The sequence below is a fragment of the Acartia tonsa genome, chromosome 11 (assembly GCF_053477335.1).
Source record: "Acartia tonsa isolate MP-2025a chromosome 11, ASM5347733v1, whole genome shotgun sequence".
In the NCBI taxonomy this organism is placed as follows: Eukaryota; Metazoa; Arthropoda; class Copepoda; order Calanoida; family Acartiidae; genus Acartia; species Acartia tonsa.
The window spans coordinates 25030846-25050204 of NC_137270.1; the positions used below are offsets into that span (position 1 = coordinate 25030846).

The following is a 19359-nucleotide window of genomic DNA, read 5'->3' on the forward strand; positions in this document are numbered from 1 at the left end:
AACTATATTTTCTGTATCTTTAACTAGATTGTTAGTTATTAACCAACGTTTAGCTATATTCTCTATCTCTATCTAATTTTTTTCTGTTAGGATGTATCTTACTTTCGACTTTTTTTTTGTAATTTTAACTAATTTTTAATTTTCCTAGGTTGTCAGATAATGACAGCAGAAAAGCCTAAAGCCAACACCTTTCTGATCCGAGGCCTTCAGATGACAACTGTTGTGGAACGAATGTTCCATGTACAGACTGCTCAGCAGAGGTAAAAAATAAATAAAAAAAAGATTTTGAAAGGGCACTTAAAATAACCCTAAATGAAAGAAGAAAAAATATTTTTTCTTCTTAAAAAAACAGGTTTTACAAAACCAATTGTAATATATTTATATCTGAATCCCATGAAAATACCTCTATTTACAAATATTGGTTAACTCTTTTCCATAGTATACAATGATAAAACTAAACAAACTCAATTTATTTTTTTATTAATTTTTATATCATTTGTTATTTTGATTGTTGTCCATGGCTTTAATTAAAAGGGTTCTACAATGAACTGCTCAAATCTACTTTTATTAAATTTTTCAAGAATATATAATATACAATGCATTAATGATTTTATCCATTATATTTAACCCGTGGACATTTAGAATCAGAGATGATAATCTAAGTACTATTTTAAAAACAAGCGTCGTCGCCCCCAAGAAAATAGCTTAAGATAACCACAGGATCATTAGCGGAGATCTTAAACTTCAGGCAGACATAGTTCTACTTTCTATTATAGATTGGCGGATAAGTTTAAAACGGATTAGGATGCGGATTGATATTCCTGTTTATTAAAAATAATTTATTGCATAGCTTAATTTTGCTTTTTTCACATTTAGAAAAGAATGGATTGACGCAATTGAAGAGGTCAAACGAAAACTTGAGGTAAGTTCTCTAAAAATTATTAACAACAAAAAATGTTTACAGTTACATATTTATATATTAAAACACACCTAGTAAGTAAGAATCTTAATTTTTTATTACTCAAAAGCTGAGCTTAGCTGTCTTTTCTGAAATATTATAAATATTCTTGTCATGTATGTATTGTATATTACACTTTAATGAAATTATTTGATTATCACAAAGTATAGCTATTTCTCGCATCGTATTATAGATTACTTTCCGCGGAGATAAAATGTACAATTGAGCAGCGTGTCGGAGCCGTTTAATTTTGATGCGGCTCCTGCTCCGGCTCCTACCTTAAAATTAATATATCAATTTTTGTTCATTATTGAATTAGATAACATAAGATAAATAATATAAAATATTTTGCTTTTATTTGATTAAAGTATATAAAAATAGAAGGATGTGTGTCTATTTGTTAAGTAACAATAGTTTTTCAGTTTATTATATGGAAATAGACCGTTGCCAAATTATAATATTACTTTAAAAAAATCATTTTAGCTAATCTGGAGCCGGAGCCGTTTTTAACGAACAATACGGCTCCGGCTCCACCAAAAATGTTGCTGCTCCGGCTCCGAAACGCTGCAATTAGCCGCGAGATGCCGAAGGCACGGGCTAAAAAACTCGTTTTAATCTTATGATTGTACATTTTTAATTTTTATATTTACAGAAAACTAGATATAATACGATGCTAGACAGTACATAGTTTTTTCGTAGTGATGAGAACCGGTTCTAATCCACCAATTTCGAATGAATACGAGAAAAGATATTAAGAAATTACTTAGGAATAAAATGTTTTTTAACACCGGCGACAAACATACGAGGAACCCTCTAGGGACAAATCCCGCATGAAGGAGGACATCTACCTAGGTACTTAATTCTTAATCTTCCTAGGACACACGTGAAGGAGGCGAGGGTGATGTAGCTGGCGGTGAAGGCAAGGTTGAAGAGGGAGGGGTTGAGGAAGACCCAATGGAGAGACTTTTCTTCAAGAGGGGAGAAATTCAGCACAAATCTGGAAAGAAGAAAGTGGTAAGTAACAAAAATAGATTTTAACACAAAAACGTATGGTCAATTTTACTATTAAAAAAGGGGGGAGGCGGATGTGCCACTTTTTGAAACCAAAAGTAAAATGTGCATGATCTCAGCCCATAAAAGAGTTACAGCTCTAAAATTCTGCACAGCAGTTGCTTTTGTGGTGAAAAATATGGAACTGTGAAGAAACGGCGGCGGAACTGCTGCTTCCGCCGAAAACCGCTGAATATTTTTTTGCCTTTTCTCGCTATAATAGACAATTTTCAATCATCTGAGATAAACTTTTTTAAAATAAAAATTTGCTTACATTTTCACTTGACACTTGTAAGATTTTACACTTGAATTTTTAAAAAATATTAACATGTTTGAAAAGTGTCACGGTTTCCGGCGGAAGCGGCGGTTTCGCCGCCGTTTCTTCACAGTTCCATATTGTTCTCCACAAAAGCAACTGCTGTGCCGAATTTTAGAGTTATAACTCTTTTACAGGCTGAGATCATGCACGTTTTACTTTTGGTTTCAAAAAGTGGCACATCTGCCTCCCCCCTTTTTATTCCTCCAATTTTGTGTGTATAATATTTGAATATCTCTTTTGATCATGTTTTTATTTAATTTTAAAATGAACCTTGGTAACTTATTGGATTATTTCATTTGTATTACCCATTTTGCTTATTAAACTATTTTAAAAATTGTGTATGTACGTTTATATATTTTTAAAATTAAAGCTCACTCTTGGACTGAATTAAGAGTTATTGCTATTCTCAAAGAGACGAAATCTCAATGCCAATTTTTAAAAACCTCACTTATTTAAAACAAGGATGGCAACACACATTAAAGCAAAGTTCTAATTTCAGAGGGTAGGACAAACATCTATACTTGTAGAGCGAAAGAACTTAATAAGATGAATATTAATTTTTTATTAAGAACAAAATTGCTTAAATTTTAATGACTTGATTATAGAGATGCTTCGCTTGAATTAATATACATACTTCTTGAGCTTAGGAATAATTTATTAAAAAATATGATGAATAGGATAATTATGTCATAGGAAAATTTTAAAAAGCATGTTTTAAGTTTTAAATTGATAGGGCAATTCTAACATGCCTAAAATAAATATAAGCCCGACCCGTTTTGGACGGACAGACCCTGCTTATAAAAATGCTTCGCTTTAAAAACTGCTTGTTGATTGTTAAGACACACCCTACCATACCTCCCTAGTAACTAATAAAGAAAATAATTTCCTATTTGTAAAAAATCATGTTAAACATTTTTTGTTGGCAGATTTTCTTTTTTAAATACTAAATAAAAAGTGTTCATGTATTGTTGAACAATTTTTTAATATGAAGATGTATGGATATTTTGTCGGAAGCGTAAGATTTCAATAACTACTGAACCAAGGGGGGGGGGGGGGGAAGTTTTGACACATTTGCGTAAACGGTGAGTATAGGCTTTATCTTTGGACTGAGAGGATAGGTTATTAGGGATAAAATCATTCTTATATGATGAATTTCCCCCAGATTTAAGATTTTTGGATAGGCCTCCAGGTTCTGGAGCTCCAGGCCTCCAGGTGGTCTCTGTACAGGTAAAAATGAAAAAGAAATTTTTTTTTTAAAGTTAAAAATCAACTTATAAAACAAAATATGCATATTTTTTCTTCAAATATGTGAATAATATTAAAAAAGATGCATATTTTGTTTTATAAGTTGACCTGTAACTTTAAAAAAAAAAAAATTTATTTTTCAGTTTTACCTGTACGGAGACCACCTGGAGGCCTGGAGCTCCGGAAACTGGAGGCCTATCCAAAAAATCTTAAATCTGGGGGAAATTCATCATATAAGAATGATTTTATCCCTAATAACCTATCCTCTCAGTCAAAAGATAAAGCCTATACTCACCGTTTACGCAAATGTGTCAGAACTTCCCCCCCCCCCCCTTAGGTAAGCTTCACGTTGGTCATTTGATGGTTTAGGCTATTTTATCTTAAGATTTAAGTCTTGGGACGGTTGAAGCTATTTTTCTAGTCCCTCTTTACCACTAGATGTTAGGTGCGTAGCCGCTAGTCTATTGTACCAGGGCAGGTTTAAGTCTATTTTACGGCTGTTACGTGAACCCCAACCCTAAATTAAATTTCTTACCACAAAAAAATATTAAGATTTTGATCTTTGGAAAGATATTAAGCTAATGAAAAAGAAATTAATTTAAACCATTGTGTTTACAGACGATTCCTGTAGACTAACTGTCACAGTAATAACAGTGCAATATCTAGCAATTAAAGGCGAGAAACGTACTGCCACGCAAGCATAAAAATAATTTGTGAAGAAAAACTTGTTGCAAGATTTTACCCTTCCACGCACTCATAAATAAGATGGTGAAACAATAACTATACTAGTATGTATCCACTCATTAAATAGACGTGTACACAGTAACTTTAATTTATTTGTTAGATCCTTAAAATTTCGGTATACTGTTGCATAATTATGGACTTAAAAGCAAAAAAAACTGCTTTTCTAAAATATGCAATAGCATATTTAGTGATTTATTGACAATGTCTGTCAAAATTATCATTAATAAGTATAGGATGGGATAAAAAAAAATTTATAGACTCTAAGCAGACTATACTCGATAAACTACGAAGTTTCTCTGTAATACCTTTTCCCACCTTAAGCACTGTTTTAAGTCAGAAAGAGAGGGGACAATAGGCTGTTTGTTACACTAGTAAACAAAGTATTATTACATTTGCTTATTCGTTGGCTTAACAACTCTTGAGACTATTGCGAATTTTGGTTGGATTATTGAGTTGAGTCTTCAAACGTTTAAACCACAAATTTAAATCAATGAAGGGTAATTTTGTGTATAATAATCGGGGATGATCATCAATTTATTGGCTATTGTCTTATCCCTCTAGATCCCTGGTTTTGAATTGTCTTGTTATAAAAGAAAGAATAAAATGTACACTTATAATTTAATTAAAGTACACAACATTAAAGTTGCTGAATTGCTAAATATTTATTTTGTATAGATAAAGAGAAAAAGAAATTTTAAACTTATTAAAACATAGAAAATGAATTTTATCATTTGGTTGTCGTCATTAAAACCTTTTAAGTATCCTTATAATAAAGTAAAAGGATGTGTGCTTGTCTGTTAGTTTGTACCGAAGGATCTCGCTAACCGCTGAACAGATCGGGTTCTCCTTAACAGAGTAGCTTCTCATAGGTCCCGGGAAGGTTTTTAACTATTTCGGGGAGGGTACCACCACCCTCCCAAGAGAAATCGCCCCTAGAATAAAATTACCCCCCCACCCCACCCACCCTAATTTTTATTTTATTTTTAAAACAATAAATTGGATTATCAAATAATAGATGGGTAGAGAAGTTACATTTAAATTTAGATCTTTTGTGGGGGGGGGGGGGGGTACTACTACACACTCATAGAAATATTAAACAATAAAACTTAGCTCAGCCCTACAACCATGAAAATCTGTATTTTCAAAAAAAAAAATATTTTTCAGTTTAATTTCTTAATGTAAACTTTTTGTTTTAGTTTGTTTTGATTTATTTTAGAGCACCTACTCTATAGTTTATATTTGTTCGTCTGTACATTTAGCGCTTTCTTTTCTAAAAGCTTTGCTATTAATTGGTAATTTTTTTCTTGTTTTTGATATTTTGACAGAGCCACTTTTCATCATAATTTGCAACTCTTTATAAAAGACGTTTTTTTTCTATCCTTATTTAAGAGTAACAGGATATCTGTCCGTAGCAAAGGATCTCGCTAACTGCAGAACTGTTATGGAAGCTTCTTATAGGTCTTGGGAAGATTTATAACTATATTGGGGGAGGATACCACCACCATCCTAAGAGATTTTGCCCATAATTTTTGCACCAAATTCGCTAGTCATTAAATATAATGAATGAAAAAAACCTCAAATGTTGAAGCAATCAAATACGTATTTAGAGCCATTTTTACGCATATGTTTTTGGTTAAGTAGCAGTTTTTGCGTTTTTATTTATTCATTTCTGTTTGTTTTATGTTCTTATATAGCAGCAAAAAAAACATTTATTTCTATGAAACTTGTCGAGTAGTAATGGTTAAAGTCGGGACCACATCGCGTTTTATTTACGTTAAAGGAAGTACCTTCTGCAGCTATGTCTATAACATCTAAAGTTAACAAGGGAAATGCTATTCATGCGCATGTTATATTAAGCTTAGTTAGGACTTTCAGACAAATGTTATGCAACCAAATAGGTAGTTCAACCGGAAAGACATTTTTTTGTCATTGGGGGAGTGGGACATTGAATTGTAAATTACACTGGTCCCCAGAGTTTTATAACAACATTATCCTATTCGTTAAATCAAAACTTTGGGATTTTTATTGAAATTTAATTGTTAGAATGAAACAAGTAGTGTCCAAACTTTTCAACCAATAGTTTAACGGACATTGTCTCAAGTTTCTAGATATTTATGTAGCAGCTGCGCTAAACAAATATTTACTGGAACACATGACCACTTTTCTAATTATGCAGAAAATGACCCAATTCATTTTCCATATCTTTTTACACACCTACACACGTAGATTACAAAATTTTAGGACTGGGTGAAGTAATCAGAAAAATAAACCTTTATGCCTATAATCCTTTTATAAAAGTAACAGGATGAGTCTCTGTCTGTATGTAGCTCAAAATCTCTCTAACCGCTGGTTGTCCTTTATAGTTAATCTTATATTGGTCCAGATTATAAGATGCTTTGATTATTAAGATATCTTTATACTATCCCTGTAACATATTATAATTTTAGTCATTTCTATGTCATTTCCTTTTATAACCCAAATGACTCGACATGGAGTGTTTTGGATTATATTTTAATGAAATGAAAAAGAAATAAATGTTTTATACATCCACAAAAATTAAATTATTAGGTCCGGCTTTTTTTATGATCTAATGTGAAATGTATAAAACATTCATCTAATTTAGTGAAAATGATATCTATAATACAAAGTCGAATGATGTCTGGGATGGTTTTCGGCTATATTTATTTATAAATAAGCCTGTGTTAGGTTTAAGGTTATTTACTGCTTCTGCAATATAGAGCCCCTAGATGTCAGGGGTGCAACAGCTAGTGTCTTAATATAATACTAGCGGTTGCGCCCTATGCAGGGATTCTGCATTCGAAGTTATAGGGAAAGGCATGAATTAAGCGTTAAACCATACTAGGACTACAATCTGAAAATTAAAAAGCTTAAAACCATCCTGGGACCTATGTATATGAAGATTCTTTTAATTGGAGAACTCAATTGGTTCAGAAAATATCGAGATCTTAATCTAACTGCTTTTTAAAACAGAATATATATTTTGCTACAGCTTGATTAAAACAGTTTTATCAATAGTTAAATATGTTATGAAAAAATGTTTATAAATGTATTTGCAATTTATTTATAATCAAACACTATGATTACATAATCGTATTATTTATTTTTGATTTCCTAATTTTAATAGTGTTTATATGCTGCAGCTAAAGTTTCATTAATGAAAATAAATTCTTCTGTAAACATCAAATACTTTTTGCAAAGTCTTATATTTGCACATGAAAAGTACAATGACCAAAGAACAGTTTCTGAAAGCTTTTTTTATAGTTCTTTCGACCTAAGGTATTTTATCCAGGGATCTAATCCTCAATGATGAATGATACACAAAATTACCCCTTCTGTAGAATAAAATTAGTGATTCAAACGTTTAAACACAAATTTACTGAAGTTGTTAAAACAACGAATAAGAAAACGTTATAATAAAACTTTGGGGACTAGTGTAATAAACAGCCCAATGTCCACTCTTTCTCTGTTTATTTTATCACTTTTGAATGTAGAATTTTTTTTCTAAAACGCTTAAACATAGTTTTAATTGCGTAGACTTATATTTTTATTTCATATTTAGACTTTGTTTTTATTCTAATGCAAAATAAAAATAAAAGAATTATTTTTAAGGCGCCATTATTCTACATTTTTTCTCTCAAAAATTATAAATGTTTAAATTCCTTCAATTTATGCTATTTTAAACTTTAAAAAAAAATAGTTTCTGTTTTACAGCTAATTTTTATATTGCCCTTGAGCTGTAGTCAGGTTGAGTCAGGCTAAGTATGGGTTTTGGGTTTGAAAAAAAAGCTTCCCAAATCTTAATTTATATTACTTTAACTTTTTTGTCCCTAGCCTTTTGGGTTTAGAGTAATCTTTGATCTAGAAAATAGCTTAAAACCAACCCCTGAGACCTTATCAAAGCTTCATTGAAAAACACAACTAATATTAGTATATAGTGCTTTAATAAAAAGTGGCTTAGTACTCTGAAATATTCGGGGGGCGGATGGAGGTTGCAAAAAATTCAATGTAAGAATATATTTACCTATTTTAATAATACAAATTAGAGAAACAATTTGAGGGGGTGGGGGTGGAAAATTGCAACCTAGTTAGAAAAATATATACACCCCTGAGTATATTCATTAAAAAGAGTTGTTTAGGAAAAAAATAATTTTCACGTGTGGTCATGTGTTTCAGATGTAAACAAACGTGTTCTTTAAAATTATCAGAAATATGAGGGAATGTATAAAGTGTATACACTTATGTATGTACTTATGAATGTAGTATATACGTTGATATTATGACATGGGAAAAATTGTCGTCAATTTAGCTTGCTAATATGGAATTCTGTTATTGGTTAGTTTAGGGGATGAGGTAATTTAGCTATCTGCGAGTTTCACTTTATTAGAGAAGATGAAAATCTGGTGTAAGATCTCAGTAATAATACATCCATTCTTAGAAAATATCTATTTATTTCGATTTTAGTTTTTAAAATACAGTAGGAAAATATTTAACTCTAAAGACCAAAATGAAGCTTATATAAAAAGATAATTAAGCTTTTCTAGAGGTTTGTTAGATCTTAAGGGTCAGATTCTTTTCTATTAGATTCTTTATTAGCCAAACAATAACAAGTTTTTTTTTCTTTTTGGGGAAATTATTTATTATGAGAATATGCATTCCTTTAAAGAATACAATGGCGTCAATAGTTGAATTTATTACTTACACCTTCTATTTACAGTTTAAATAACAAGGTCAAAGTCTAGGTTTTAGCTGCTATGTAATTACGTTTGTCACAGAGAGAAAGAGAGAGAGAGGGCACTGGGCTGTTTATTACGCTAGTCCCCCAATTTTTTATAATAAAGTTTATTTGTTGGCGTAACAACTTTTGGGACTTCAGTAAATTTTGATTGATTGATTTATTCAGTTGAGTTTTCAAACGTTTTAACCACTAATCTTACGATACAGAAGAGGTAATTTTGTGTATCATCATTTGGGCTGAACATTAATTTATCGGCCATTGTCTACCTAATCCTTGTATATCCCTACGTTTGTCAGAAGTAAATAAGGTTTAATATTAACCAACAAGCATAATATATCAAACAAATTTGGAGGGAAGTGGCTGAAGAAGGCCAAATTCAACTGTATTTTTGGGAGGAAGAATGTTCCCTTCTTGAGTTTTATAATGAAATTTTCATTTCTGTCCCATTGAAGACCAGAAAAAAGGTTAATTCAACCCTTTGTTGCAATTGACGCCCAAATTATTTATTTAAATTAGGTTTTTTGTTTGTTTGTTCATTACTTAAGGTTAGGTTATATTAGGAAGTAGTTAACCCGCAAGGTTATGGTACTGCAGAACATTATTTTGAAAGTTGTTTTCTTAAAATTAGGGGGTTGTTCATTGCTCGACAGGCACTTTGTGGGAAAGCACCTGTTTCTCTATTGACAGAGGTTTTGTGGATATAGAAAATTACATAATCTTTAAACAAGACCTTCAAAATTGATGTCATCTAAGCAATTTATGATATGCATAAATGTTATTTTTAGATATAGACAAGTTTTCTATTGCTAGGTCATTATATTTCATGTGCAGCAACTCTATATCTTATCTGTCTGTCTGGTTATGACTGATATGATTTACAATTTTTTTCTGTATTTATGTTATAATAAGTTTAAAACATAGAGGTAGGGGTCATTAGGCTTATTACACTAGTCCTTAAAGTTCTATACTAACGTTTTCTTATTTATTGGCTTAACAACTTTGGGAACTTTTATGGAATACTGATTTGTTGGTCAAGGGGGGGGTAAGTTTTGCCACTTTCGCGTAATCAGTGTTGTGTGGGCTAGGTATTGATCTGAGATTATAGGTTATTTAGGATAAAAGTTTACTTTTGGGTAGTAGTTCACGGAAATTTAATCATTTTTTGAATAGGTCTCCAGGTTCAGGTGCTGCAGGCTGGAAGGTCGTTTCTGGACAGGTAAAAAAAATTAAAAATTTTGTTTGAAGAGTTTGAGAGCAACTTATAAAACAAAATATGCTTCTTTTTGAATGTTATTAACATATCTGCAGAAAAAAATTTAAATCGGCCTCCAGGTTCAGGTGCTGCAGGCCTCCAGGTACACTCTGGACAGGTAAAAATTAAAATTTCTTATTTGAAGAGTTACAGGTACACTTATAAAACAAAATATGCATCTTTTTGGATGATATCATCATATTTGCAGAAAAATTTAAAATCGGCTTCCAGATTCAGGTGCTGCAGGCCTCGAGGTACATTCTGGACAGGTAAAAAATAAATTTTTTTATTTAAAGAGTTACAGGTACACCTATAAAACCAAATATGCATCTTTTTGGATGTTATCATCATATTTGCAGAAAAATTTAAAATCGGCTTCCAGATTCAGATGCTGCAGGCCTCCAGGTACACTCTGGACAGGTAAAATTTAAAATTTCTTATTTAAAGTGTTACAGGTACACTTATAAAACAAAATATGCATCTTTTTGGATGTTATCATCATATTTACAGAAAAATTTTAAATTGGCCTCCAGGTTCAGTTGCTGCAGGCCCCCAGGTACACTCTGGACAGGTAAAACTTAAAATTTCTTATTTAGGTATTTTTTGATATGAGAGGAAAGGTTTCTTAATAGAAAATTGTTAAAATGTAATAAAATAGCAAAAGGGGGGGGGGTAAAATGTGGTGACTCGTGCCACGACATACCAGCAATTTTATTTTGGGTGCTACTCCCTTAGTTTTAGAGATAATTGGATGAAATCTTTTGGGCTGGGTCACTAATTACCCCAACTATTGGTATCTTTTAAAAAAAACCGCCGCTCCCGCCGCCCGCCGCCGTTTTCCGCCGACACCAAAAAAATTTTTTATTGCATTTCTCGCCGAATTAGGCAATTTGGAATCATTTGAGACCATGTTATTTTTTTCAAAAAATTTTCCCCTTACAAGCACCCCTGCGGGGGGACTTAAGTCATTTTTTCAAATTCTCGCTTATCAATGCATATCTTAAATTCAGTGCTACTCCTGTGCTTTTAAAGATATTGAAACAAAATCTTTTTAGGTAGGTCAGTAAAAAAATATTTGAATAAAAAATGGCGGCGGGACCGCCGCTTCCGCCGTCCGCCGCCGTTTTCCGCCGCCACCAAAATTTTTTTTTTATTACATTTCTTGTCGAATTAGGCAATTTGGAATCATTTGAGACCATGTTATTTTTTCAAAAATTTTCCCCTTACAAGCACCCTTGCGGGGGGACTTTGTCATTTTTTTTTCAAATTCTCGTTTATCAATGTATATTCTGAGCTACTCCTGTGCTTTTAAAGATATTCAAACAAAATCTCTTTAGGTTGGTAAGTAAAAAATATTTGAATTAAGAAAACGGTGGCGGAGCCGCCGCTTCCGCCGTCCGCCGCTGTTTTCTGCCGCCACAAAAAAATTTTTTTTTTTCATTTCTCGCCGAATTAGGCAATTTGGAATAATATGAGACCAAGTTATTTTTTTCAAAAATTTCCCCTTACAATAAACCTTGCTCCCGCCATCCGCCGCCGCCGTTTTCCGCCACCGCCCCCCAAAAAATTTGAAAAAATAACATGGTCTCATATGATTCAAAATTGCCTAATTCGGCGAGAAATGCAATAAAAAAAATTTTTTTGGTGGCGGCGGAAAACGGCGGCGGACGGCGATGCTGTTGCCGTTTTTTTTGAAAGATACCAAAACTTGGGGTAATTAGTGACACAATCAAAAAGATTTCATCCAATTATCTCTAAAACTAAGGGAGTAGCATACTGTATTTAAGATAGACCTTCATAAACGAGAATTTGAAAAAATTGGCCGAAAATTGGGCGGATTCCGGATCCGGATTCTCATCACTACTCATTACACGATCAAATGTTTAAAATACAGACAAATCTACAACTTTTAGGGAAAAGTCACTGGAGAATAACTCGACCTGTCCCCTCCAAATAATATGTACTTCAAAAATACAACTTTTTTTTCTCTTCTGCCTTTCATTTAAAAGAAAAAGAAAACACAAAAGTAATAAATGATAAAAAATACTTTTTTGCAATGTAGCTTCTCATAAATCCTGGGAATGTTTAATACTATTTATGGGGGAACGGAACAACCCTCTATCCTAAGAGAAATCGCCCATAGAAAAAGTCCCCCCCCCCCCCCGCTTCACAATAAAATTAACTTGTCATGTATATATATTTAGTACTAATATTATTTACATTTCTGTTTTAAAATATCATGAAAATGATGCATGATTATCAAAAGGAAATTTAAATTTTTAAATCTTTTATAAAATCTTGTTAACACTTTTTAGTAGTTAAGCTACTCTATAATTTGAAATGTCCGTCTGTCCGTGTGTCTTAGTTTGGGGGAAACCTGATTTTCTCGGCTCATATAAAAGATAAAAGGCTGAAACTTTTTGACAACATTCCCATTATTAAGGAGCACAATTAACTTTTGAACATCAATGGCGGTCGAGCAGGTATTAGGCTATTTTTATATTTTTCACATTTTTATCCATATCTTTGGTGTTTATGGTTCGATTTCTAAAATTTTTTCAGTTATAGATGTCGTTTAAAGGAAACAACCATGACGGTCAGACTGCCTTTTTGCAGGTTTTTGGCTATTTTTAAATTCCCTTATTTTTCCATATCTCTGTTGTATATAGTCCAATTTTCCAATTTTTTTTAAGTTAAGGATTTAAAAATTAAATTTCCTGTCGTTTTAAGAAAACAAGCATGGCGGTCAGACTTCCTTTTAGCAGGTTTTTGCTATTTTTATATGTTTTACATATTTCCCCATATCTTTGGTGTTTTTGGTCCAATTTTAAAACTTTTTTGGGATGGATATCAGTATCAAAATAATTTTTTCCATTGTTATGAGCATCTTTTATGTAATTTACTTTGACCGTCATCATTATACAAAATATGTGTAAAGGTTTGTGTTTTGGTCCATTGACAGAAAGAGAGATTTTACCCTTATTTCTAGTTTAAAAAAGATGGCCACACAAAAGAATATTGATTTTGCATTCATTACAAATGACTCTCATTTAAATCAGCAAATAATAACTAACAAATTAGCGAATAGGATAAAATGTTCAAACCTCTAAAAATTGCAGAATTTTGCTGTTAATGGAATTTGTTTGCATAACCTTTCTTTTAAAATTCTGACTATGTGTATTATAATAAGTTGCCTCTTCTTATTGGTCAAACATTTCCCTTATATTACATTTATCTACTAGCTGCTGCGCATTTAGCATCCAGGAGCTTTGACTTAAAGGGCCGGGTTAAGGAAATCAACAAATATATCTTAACCGCCCAAAGGCACAAATCAAAAAGTAAAACAGCCTAAATCAATACCAGGACCTACTTTATTTTATATAACTAGCGGCTGCGCCCCTTGCATATTGGGGCTCTATATTCGAATGTATTTAGAAAAATAGCATAACACTATCCCACTGTAAAGGAGAACCATATCAGTTCAGCTATTATTGAGACAAAGCTTACTACTTTTTATAATAGAATTGGATAAATTTCTTATGGTGAGTTGCCAGTATTAAGAATGATCAGGGGTAGATTTTCTAATAATAAATTCTACAAAAATCACCAAACCTCTTAAAGTTTTATACACAAAATTGAAGAGAGGTGGGTAAGAAGGAGAGGAAAAAGGTAAGGGGGTTGTTAGAAAATTTTCCATTAGAATTGTTTGTCAGAATATCTGTCCCTGAGAATGATGCCTGCTATTTTCCCTCAACTCTTTGGATGCATTGAGTGAGCACTCATTACACCTTCGTTGTTCCCAAATATGGTGAAGTGTTGCTTACAGGCCTTTTTCAATGTCTACAATATTATATCTATCTATCTTTATACGTATTTATCTATCTATCAATTTATCTATAGCGGCTATGCCCCCAATTTCTAGAGGCCTCTTGGGGCACTTAAGGGAAGGGTGAGGGGGATATATATAAGGATATACAGCATGACCCTCGAAAAAGTATTTTTAAGCATCTGCAGCCCATATTTCTCAATGAATTATCAAAAAATGTATATGTTCTTGTTCTCTGTAGATTTCCACATAAGTAGATATAAAAATATTTTTTTTACATCAATTAACAGCTGAGATTTTTTGAGCCAAAGTTTTGAAAAAGTGGCTGAGAAAAAAGTAACTTTTCAAGAAAAATGTTTTTTTTTAAGTGAAATGACGTGTTTTCCTCATAATTTCAATACTTTTTATAAAACTTATATAAAGATGTTTCCAAGAAATTTATTTCATGCTGAAAGCACTTTTTTCACTTGCTCTAAAAGGCATTTTTAGATTAGTGTAAATTGCAAAAACACCCTTACAGAAAGAAATCCTATAAAAAATAGTAGCAAATTGAAAGTTTACATAAACAGAAATCAAGCACTTTTTATTTTATCAAAATAAGTTAAAAAAACAAAAAGTTACAGCTACAAACTTTTATTAAACATTTAATAATTTAAATGATTTTTATGTGTCTTAGATTAATTTGATAAGTGGGCGTGAATTTATTGGTAAAGGTTGCGCTAATCCTTATGGTAATGAGCATAAATTAGGGAGGGGTTTATTTAAGGTCATATTATTAAGTGGGAGATATTATAAGATTTGAGGGAAAATGGTTATAAGAAAAATGTTTTCAGTAAAATTTGAAAAGTATTTTTTTATATGTAAAAGTAACGTTTTTAAATAAAATAAAAAATGTATCAATTGTAAACTTGCTCTTCTTTCTTATTTGTTTTTTAACTGGTTGATAAAAAGTAATATACTAATAAAAAACTAAGAAATATTTAGCAATATCCAGTTTCTCAAGCACTTTTTCCAAACTTTGGCTTTAAAAATCTCGGCTGTTAATTGATGTAAAAAAAATATTTTGATATCCTTTGATGTAGAAAATTATAGAGAACAAGTACATATGAATCTTTTAATATTTTATTTAGAAATATAGGCTGCAGATGCTTAAAAATACTTTTTCGAGGGTCATGCTGTATATTGTATATTTATCTATCGTTATATATCCCTTCCTACATATTTTATTGAATTTAAATCAAGAAATGCAACTATTCCGTCAGAATTATTGCGTATAATAAATATATAAGACCTTCCTTAAAGGGGGAGTTAGATTGTGCTAGAATTCCGTAAAGGTGTGAGTTTTAAGGCTTAAAACAGTAGTAGAACGAAAAATTTATGTTAACTTTAAAACAAAAATTTTTGTGTATAGGTCTTTTCAATAAGGAATACACATATTTAGTGAATATTACCTTCCTACTACTGTTTTTAAGCCTTAAAACTTACACCCTTACGGAATTTTGGCACAACCTACCTCCTCCTTTTAGATTAAAAACTATATATTTTGTCTTTGATTTTCAAAACGGCTATTAAAAGCGAAGCTTTTCTATAATTAGGGTCGGTCAGTCTGTCCATCAGTCTGCAACGGATAGCTTTTTTCGTTAATTTAGACATGTTAAAATTGTCCTATCGATTTCAAATTTTGCATGATGATTCCTGTAGTAGTTAGGTACGATTTATAAAGCGTAGCAACTCTATAATCGTTACTAGAATGTCCGTACGTCCATTTAAAACATGTTGATTTTTTAAAATTTTTAACAACAATTTTTTATGTGATAAAATCATCCGATTGATCTGATTTTTGGATTACTGATTTCTATTACAATATTTTAAGCAAAGCATCTCTATAAGCAAGTCCTAAAAATGTCAGTATGTCCTTAAAAAGAATTCTGTATTTAAGAAGTTTTGTACCTAACAAATTTACTTATAATTTTGTCAAAACTTGTATATTAAAATTTTGTATATTCAGTTCTAACACTCTACAAGAGTCAATGTTCGTCTATCATACCGTTTCAGATCTTCGCTTTTATGGATGTTGTCATCCTTGTTTATCTAATCAATCAGGCATTTTGGACACCCAACTTAGTGTAGTGATGTATTAATTAAAACTGTCCAAACACGGTGACTCAATGATTTTACAAGATTTTCTTAAGAATAAATAAGTCAGCGATGATTTTTAAGTTTTTTTCTTAAAGCGTAGCCATTCTATAATTGTCAATTTTACATCTACAAATAATGATTTTTATGTGGATTTATTTAGCTACTAATGGCTGCTCCCCTAGCATCTAGAGGGTCTGTATTCGAAGAGTTAATAAATAACTAAAACTATCTAAGGACTTAAACTTAACTCTGTACACCTTTTTTAAAGCTTCCTTAATTTGGAGAACTAAATCGGTTCAGACGTCTTAAGCAACATACTAAAAAAAACTTGCAGAAACTTTTCTTTAAAAAAAATTCGCTTATTTGAATTTATTTATATTGTTTAAAAAATCAAGTAGTAAATAATTAAAGACCTTTCTTTCTTTTAAAAAACAAGTTCTTGGATTCTATTTTTAAAAACAAACGCATTTTTTGCGTATTTATTTTATGTCAGACGTAAACATATTTTTTTTAAACAAGGCTTATAACTTTTATATGAGAAGACATAAACTTATCAATGGATATAAGATGCGTGGATATTGTGAAAGGAAAATCTTTGTCGTCAATTTAGGTTGCTAATATAGTCCTTATATATTGGTCAATACATTGGGGGGGGGGGGGTCTAGTTACAATAGCCAGCTAGGAGAAACCTTTTATTAAGGTATCCGAGAATCTCTTACAATAACCACTTATTTATATCCATTAATATTTCAAACATTTTAATATTTCAAAAACTTTTTTTTAAGTCTGCAAAAAAAACTCGATTTCAATCTTAAGTAGAATGATACTTATGTACTTACCTTTTAAGACTATTCTTTATTGTTACAGGAATCGTCTATAATTTACACCATAACTACGGACGGAAAAAAGGCCACGCTTCCTAAATGTAGAAAACTTCACTTTAAAAAAATTAAATTATATTAGATAATTTTAATTTTAAACGATGCTTAGGTACAATAAAATATTTTAATATTATTCAAAAACATTTTTTTTAGTTATTGCATAATTTTTGCTTAAAATAGAGAGAAAGGGTGAATATATTGCGGTGTTTTTTCGAAAAAGTAAAAAAATAATTATAAACAGATATATCCTTCTATATCCGCTGAACCGATATTGTTGTTTTCCTTTACATTGAAGCTTCCTATAGGTCCAGGGAAGGTTTTAAAGTATTTTAGGGGAGGATATTATATTGAGGATAGACAATTATATACTGTGTGATTTTTGGTCTAAGAAATCTTTACCAGAGAGGGGACAAGGGGATGTTTAACAATTTTAGGGACTTAAGAATAATTAAGTTGAGTGTTTATACGTTTGAACCACTAATTTTAATCTAAATAAAGGGTAATGTTGTTAATCAATGGGGATTAACATCAATTTATTGATCATTGTCTTATCCCTTTAGATCTTGAATCTTCACAAAAAAACTGCCGTCTATCTTGAAAGACAGCTGAGGAAATCACAAAGCTTATGTCAAATTTGCCATAACCATCCTAGTTTATTTGAATAAATAATCAATCTGTGATTAGGTTAGAACACCATTAATGTGAATCATAGTTTATTTGCGGTTAGATTAGAACACCATTATGAATCTTATTTTATTCTACACCTGGTTTAAACCAATAGAGTTTACTCAGCCATAAGTATTAAATATTAACAAACCATTCAATTCTTTAAATGTTTATCCTGTTATATAAAGTAGTCAAGTTTTTATTTAGTCTGGAACTTAATATATCGGAAATTGTTGGTCCGAATAAGTTTTACTTTTTAGGGATTCTTTACAAATGTCAATAGATGTTTTTAGGCTATTTTTCTGACCTCTTCCGCACCCCCTTAGATGTACGAAGCAACTAGTATTAGTACAAAGTATTAAACGATTGAGAGATTTTTTCATCAGTCTAAGCATTTGCTCTAATGTCTCCCTATTTTTTTTCTCGCTTTCTTTCGTCTTTCTCACTCTCTCACTCACCCTTTCTCACTTTCTTTCTCTCTCTCTCTCCTCGCTTTTACTATCTCTCTCACTTTGATCTGTCTTTACGTTGCGAAGCTATTTATTAATTCATAATGTTTGCCTGTTTGACAAAACTTTAGGGTTTTGTTGTCTGCTATTTAATATACTAGTAGCTTCGCCCCTAGCCTCTAGGGGCTTTGCTCCAAGAGGTATGATCAACCTAATTTTTCGTATTTTAGATTAAAAAGAAATTTAATTTCTTAAAATCCATTTTTTTTTGTTGGGGGGGGGGGGGGGGGGGTTGTCCCACGGTTAGCGAGATCCTTCGGTATGAGTATTTTTTATAATTCTTTTTTTTTGATTGTTATTTGTTTATATTTCTTTGCCTCGCTAATCATGGATGCTTTCATCCTTGTTTATTTTTCATTCAAGTTTCTAAACTCATCTACACCAAAATAGGATCGCCTTTCCTCTTTGCCATTTAAACACATTGGGAAAAAATAATAGTTATTTCTCGCATCGTATTATAGACAGCTTTCCGCGGGCTAAAAAAACTGGTTTTAATCTTACAATTGTACATTTTTATATTCGTAGAAAGCGGTTTATAATACGATGCTATACATACTTTTTTCGTATGGATGAGAACCGGTTCCTATCCACCGGATTCGAATGAATACAATAAACAATATTACTTTAATTTTGATTGGTTGGCCCTAGCATGCTTATTTGTGTTTATGTATTATGTAGGGATATTGCACGAGAGAAAAATTTTATACAAATCAGGCCTTTTTCATCAATCAGCGGCTACGTCCCTAGAGGCTTCTCTAGGGAAACTTAAGGGGGGGGGGGAGTCGGCCCTTAATTTTACATTTTATTAATTTATCTATTTAGCCATATTTTTCTTAATTTAAAAATCCGCCAAAATATCACTGTGTCGCCCAAAACCATTGCGAGACTACTTCGCTAGTCTCACGGCTCTCTACGCTGATCTGGAAACAAAATTTTTCTATTCTCCGCGCAGTTTTAGTAGTTTCCCGACCATGCCAGAGTTTAGTTGTAAATTTTATATTATATAACAACCAT

The 19359-nt window shown here is 31.6% G+C and overlaps 1 protein-coding gene across 2 annotated transcripts in view; it reads left to right on the top strand.

The window, feature by feature from the left end:
- Positions 1 to 19359, top strand: part of Akt (AKT serine/threonine protein kinase) — a 55877-nt gene that overhangs the window by 3012 nt on the left and 33506 nt on the right. For both annotated transcript variants that reach the window (XM_080176471.1, XM_080176472.1), the window contains exons 5-7: positions 149 to 260; positions 877 to 922; positions 1835 to 1972. In XM_080176471.1, coding sequence (XP_080032597.1) covers positions 149 to 260; positions 877 to 922; positions 1835 to 1972 — 296 coding nt within the window. The remainder of the gene's footprint in view (positions 1 to 148; positions 261 to 876; positions 923 to 1834; positions 1973 to 19359) is intronic.